We start from the raw sequence: 6,613 nt of genomic DNA, 5'->3' as shown, positions 1-6,613 counted from the left end.
AAAAATAAATTAAAAAAATGGTTTAGAAAATATAGACTTGAAAGGAAAGAGAACCAAATTAGATACATAAAGAAAATAAAATCAAATCATAAGGGAAGAAATTAAAAATAATTTTAATTAAGAAATGGATAAGAACAAATAAAAATAACAATCAAAAGAACGAAAACCATATTTAATATAAAAATAAAATATCAAAGAATAAAATTCAAAGAAAAATTAATTTAATAAATAATTCAAAACCAAATACATCATAATTAAAAGAATGATGAATAAATCTAATAAAAAAAATCAAATATAAAGGGATGAAATTGAAAAATAATTAACTTAATAAATGATTCAAGACCAAAACATTGTAATTAAAAGAATGATGACAATTCTAATATAAAAATCAAGTGTCAAGGGATAAAATTAAAAAAAAAATAACTTAATAAATAATTCAAGACTAAATACATTGCAATCAAAAGAATAATGATTTAATTTAACTTAACAAAAAAATAACCAAACTTTTTTTTTTGTAATGAATAAACAATTTCCTAGGGAGAGAGAAAGGAAATTAGGAGAGAGAAAAGCTCATGGTCGTGACTCCTTTGTGTGATGGCTGCGAACACGCATCTCATAACTGTGATGGGGTTATAATTATGTGTTTTTTTATCTTGAAAATACCTAAAAAAAATAATACTGACATGAAAAGAATTTTGGGTTTTAGGTTGATTTTGGATTTTGGACTGATTTTTTATATGTTTTTAGAGGTTATAAATTGGTTTAACAAGGTTTTTTGGTTGTTTTTTAGGTGTTTAGAATTAAAAATATGTTGAAAACCAATTTTAAAAAAAAAATCTCTTATTTTTTTGGCATACCAATAGCCAGATTCTAGGCTTAGCGGATGATGCATCATCTACATCAGCCCTATTAAACTTTAAAAAAAAAATTAGAAGGCCTGTGTGGGGTCGTAGCTTTATGGGTCAGGCACTGGGCTTGGCTTACTAGGTCCAATAATGTCTGATCTAATTTTTTGTTAAAAAATAATTTTTTTAATTAATGCTTTATTTTTAATGAATTTTAAAAATATTTTTTTGATATATTATTTAATTAATAGCCCTTCTTTATAATTTTTTTTTTGCTTATTTAACCTTTTTTAGATTACAATTATTTTTTTTATAATAAAGGGTGTGTTTAATTTTTTACAGAAGTTAATATGATTCATCTATGAGTATTTTAAAAAATTATTTTTTATATAGATTGGATTTGTTTTTATTTTTTTTAAATTGATTTCTTATAAGATTTTTAATGTGTGAAACCTTATATAATATTTATTTTATTTTATTCATGCAATTTGAAAAGTTAATAGGGATTCAAATTTATTTTGTTTTATTTTTTTATTTTTTTTAAATTGATTTCTTATAAGATTTTTAATGTGTGAAACCTTATATAATATTTATTTTATTTTATTCATGCAATTTGAAAAGTTAATAGGGATTCAAATTTATTTTGTTTTATTTTTTTATTTTTTTTATTTGTCATTTTTTTAGTTTTTTGATTATTGTCTTATATTTTTATCATATTATTAAACTAATCAAGATTTTACCAAGTTATTAAATTCCTCTTACTTATTTGAAAACATAAGCATCTCCTGAACTTTCTCCTTTCCGGTTTAAAAAATTAAATGAATACTGTACAAATAAGATTATTGAGATATTTCATGAATATTATACAAATCTATTTTTATAATATTGAAAAACATTCATCTTTCACATTTTTATTTGTTGCTGATACTTTTATCGTTATATTTTTATATGATGAAAAAATATAAAGGCCCGTAGAGTAGCACAATTTGCCCAATAGTGTATAAATAATAACAGTTAGACTATATCATAAACATAAAGCTACACTACAAAACAAAGAATAATAATAGCACTAAATACAGATAACAACTAAAACACTATACTACAATTAGGTGATTTTTTTTTAATGTGAAATAATATTGAAATGATGATATCACTTTTAGGTCCCATATTATTGATTTGAATAGGTTAAATATGATTAGTTAATTTAATAATATAATTGTAAAAAAATAAAAAATAATGATTAATAAAAAAAGAATGCTTGCCACTATTAAAAAAATACATTCTTTATTATTAAAATTTTTCAACCATTTTATTTGATAACAAAGTAAAAAATTGAATGAAAACGAAATAATCTCATCAAGAGAAAAATAAAATAAAATTTTAATTTCAATTATTAGCAAATAAAAAGCTATGACAAGTTGAAAAAATATCAATTTAAAAAAATAACAAAAAACCCAACTTTAGTCAAAACAACCTCATGCAAAAGAAACAAATAAAAAATGGAGATCAAGTCCCATAAAAAAATAAAAAAAGGTGAAAATAAAAAAAATAAATTAAAAAGATACTAAATAAGAATTCTAAATCTATTGGGGTTAACTCGACTACCTAGCGACCTTAGATAAAAGATTAAGATAACTCTGTAGAAAAGATAACATCGAAAACCATGAAGCTGAAGGTCTAGTAATCTAATATGAAAAGATAAAATTAAAAAAAATCAAAATCAAAATCAAATCAGGCTAATCTTTGAAACTCGTGATCTGAGTTATGAGACCAGGTTACTATATAAAAGGCAAACCAATAAAAATCACAAAGAAAAACTTTCAATCATCTAAAATTAAAATAATAATAATAATAAGGACAAAATCTGACATAAAACTAAATGAAATAAACTAACAAGGGATGAAAGTGAAAAAAAACAAAAAAAAAACGATGAAATAAAAAATAAGAATTAAAAAAACAAGAAACAAATATGATAGATGAAGAAATTGAAGAAGGATGAAATTATAAAATAATTTATAAATTATAAATTATTCCATATAAAACAAATAGTAATAAAAAAATAAAGATCAAATTCAAAATAAATAAAATTAAAAGGTTCCTTTGAAAGATTTAAAAGTTTGGTGTGAGATATAAGGTAAAGAGAAAGAAAAAAGAAAAAACTAAAGATCTCTAATGCCAAACAAGAGGTCTATTATATATATATTACCCGGACATGAAAAGGTAATACGCACAATCCAAAGTAGCTAAACATTATCCATGTGTTAATGCGTTCAATGTACGTGTCAACCATTTATTTTAATAATATTTATATTAATTAAAATATCAAATTGTTTCTCAACACACTTGATTATAACAAAAATATCATGTTGAAAATATAAAAAAGCATCTAAAATTTTGCTTTTAGGAATGCTTTAGTCATTTTATTGTTTTGAAAAAAAATAAAAAGATTAAAAAACTTTTATATGTTAGTTTATTTTTTTTATTTTAAAGATAAACGAGTTAAAATTATAAAGACAGATTTACTTCCATCCAATTTGATAATACTAATTTAACCTAATGAAAACACTATTTTAGTCCATAATCTTCATTTCATTTCATTGGTTGTTATTATAGAGAGTAGAAATATAATTGCACTGTTTAATCATCCATGGTGAAAGCATGATCCCATTTAATTTTTTCTTTAATAAAAATGCTACAGAAAACCTCTCATTCTCATTTACAAAGGACCAAAACGAGAGTTAATTTTAGGCTTTCTGGCTGAACATTTGAAAGCTAGTTCATCTTGTTCTATCTATATCACCACCAAGTTAATTTGTTATCCTAGCTTCAAAATCACTAACTGACTTACCAATTATATATATATATATATATATATATATATATATATATTGCATATTACATTGTTATATAAACCCAATATGAAAATCAATCACTAATTAGATAAAACATAAAAGTCAATTACTAATTAGGTGAGGTAACTTGCATTAATAAAAAAAAATTGTTTTATAAATATAAAAATAATTTTTTTTAAAATTAGATAGTTTAATTAGATTAGTTGGATCATAAATTAATCAAATTAATTTCTTTTTAATACCCAGGTTGACTTTTTAAAAAGAAGTCAATTAATCATATTAACTCTAAATTGACTTCTTTTTAACACAACCTCAGCTAAAAAGCGAGTTCACTAAGTCTAATAGCAGCAAATTACCCCAAATAGATTGATATAATAATACGAGAGACATTACTTTTGTTTTTGTCAATGGTATAGCAATATTAAATATCAGCCTTCCTCTGGAAATCCAAGAAAAAAAAATATAAAATTTTCATAAATCTCGTAGAGATTGAACTCTGGGTATCACTAGCTTGTATATACAACACTTATATATGAAAAATAACTATAAATTATGTTTCACCTTATCCTTTAGGTTCAAAATAAAAAAGAAACTCAATCCTAATTTTTTATTTTCATTTTGAACACAAATGATAGTATCATAATACAATATGCTTGGAAATATGATTAATATATTTAATAATTGATTAATTTTTTATTTTAAGTAATTTAATTTATTTTTTTTAGTAAATATGTGTGATAAAGTGATATAAAAAACTTAGATAATTAATAATTGGTAGCATGTGGTGCCTAATAAGTCAATATAACTAATACATGTAAAAATTCATTCTTGATGGATGTAAAGACCCTCTAATGCTTAAGTTAATAAATTTATAAAATGTTTAAAGTGTTAAAAATGAATAGATTATAAATCTTGTGTTTGAAAAATTCATAATATATTTATTGTTCATGAATCTTGTTTTTTTATAAAGAATTACTTTTATAATATTTTGAATTGTTTTTTTATTAAAAATAATATATATTAAAAAAATATAAAATATTCAAGAATAAAATATTAAAGAACTTGTTGTGTGTGGTCTTGAAAAATTTTTAAAAATTTGTTGGGCTCGAAAAAGAGGTAACGGTTTAAGAGGGCCACCCCTTGAGACTGGGCTCAAGAATATCGTTCGCACTAAAAAAAAGGGCTAGGCGTTCACCCAGCACCTGTGCTCGGGGCTGGGCGCGCCCTCAGCATCTGAGCAGGGTGTTAGCCTGAGCCCACAAGACGTTGGATATAGGCTTCGAAAATGGGCCCACAACTATTGTGGGTGTTGTGCTGAAAGAGATAAATCTTGATACACAGGGATAGAGTAAAACAGAAGGATAGAAAAATCATATAAAGAGCCATGTTTCTTGTTTTCTAAGAACTGAAAGTTGTTGCATTTAATTAGTCCTCTTGCCCCTATGAACAATATAAACATGAAGTTTAATTGGATCTTAAATAGAGTCTAGAATTTTCATTAAAGTTTATGATAGATCAAACAAAAACGAAAACGAAAACAAAAGCTTTGGATCATCAATCATCAGACCTGCAACGATAGTACTTGGAACAACCGCGAGAAGGAGAATTAGATGGAGGTGGAAGACAACTACTACTATAAGACTGACCACTAGCGCCACCATTACAAACTGGTTGGTCTGGCTTTAAAGTACCAGGTGATATATACTTACTCTTCTCTTCAAGATACCTTTTACTAACATGAGATGGCATCAAGAACTCGTATTCTTCATCGCATTCTGCTATCGAACCATTGCATCCATTCGTTTTCGACGCCACCTTGTCGCCGAGCTGCAATATTACGAGGCTCAAGATCACTAGAAGGAAACAGAAATGAGGGAAGCACTTCCGTTCCATTTTTTATTTTTTTTTTGGTCTAGTGTTAGTGCTTGTCTTTGTTTGCAGTTCCAAGCACTTAAGTATAGGGTGATGCATTGAAATGGGAATAATTTTCCTTCCTGTAAAGCTAGTTAGTGGAGGACGCATTAGGGATAAGCAGAAGGAATGAGGGACCGCACTTCACCAAACCTAGCTATGATGGTGTCGCATTTTATCGATTTTTTCATGTGTTAGTTTCAACTTGGTATACATATTTTACTATGTCATTGAATTTAGCTATCTGAACTCATTCTGGTTTCACATTTACTTGGTGGAAGTCAAGTGTGATTATATTTAGGGGCGTTCAAACCTGGTTTCGGTTCATTTTGCACTAAAAACCCAACCCAAATATCTTTTTAATTTCTAAATTTTTTGATTAAAACTAAATTGAAAATTAATTCAAACCAAACCGGTTTAGTAGTTTAGTTTGGTTTTTCTCTCTTACATGATAAGGAACCTCATAGGTTTTTAATTCAGCTTATTTTGAGTTTTTTAATGGGTCTATACTGAATTGGAACCTTTTAATTCTTAAATACAAGACCGTAAAATGATTTTTTTTAAGACATATAACTAAACTGATTTTATCTCACTTTTACATGATAATCAAGAATTATCTAATATAGAAAATTCAATCAACCCAAGCTTTTATAGGAAGAATTCATTGTTATGATTACGGTAAAAAGCAAAGAGTAACAATCTACTCTAAGATTAGGGATGAATACAAATATTATGATACCCCAAAGCCTCTAGTCCTTAGAATGCTACAAGATTCATCAATCCATCCTCTCTCAGTAAATTTGCTACAGTTGCAGGTTCTTCCATGGTTCTTGGGTCCAATACCACCTTCACTTTTGTCTATCCACATGCTTTGAAGAATCCCTTTTATTTTTTTTTCTACACTCTTTAATTGTCCAGTGTCTTGATTAGGAACTAAAGAACTCGAACATTCCTTGTCTAAATAAAGTTTCAGGATTTCCATTCTCCTTGCAACCGTCCAAGAAA

The 6,613-nt window shown here is 25.9% G+C and overlaps 1 protein-coding gene across 1 annotated transcript; it reads right to left on the bottom strand.

Annotated features, from left to right (window-relative positions):
* Window positions 1-5,264: 5,264 nt before the first annotated feature.
* Window positions 5,265-5,590, bottom strand: LOC105120038 (protein RALF-like 32; the record flags this gene model as incomplete). The annotated part of the gene is made up of 1 exon (XM_011018225.1): window positions 5,265-5,590. A coding segment is annotated over exon 1 (326 nt), but the record flags the coding sequence as incomplete, so codon positions are not given.
* Between the last annotated feature and the right edge of the window lie 1,023 nt (window positions 5,591-6,613).

Source organism: Populus euphratica, unplaced genomic scaffold, assembly GCF_000495115.2.
Source record: "Populus euphratica unplaced genomic scaffold, PopEup_1.0 scaffold4457.1, whole genome shotgun sequence".
NCBI lineage: Eukaryota > Viridiplantae > Streptophyta > Magnoliopsida > Malpighiales > Salicaceae > Populus > Populus euphratica.
This window is presented reverse-complemented; position numbering and strand designations above follow the sequence as displayed.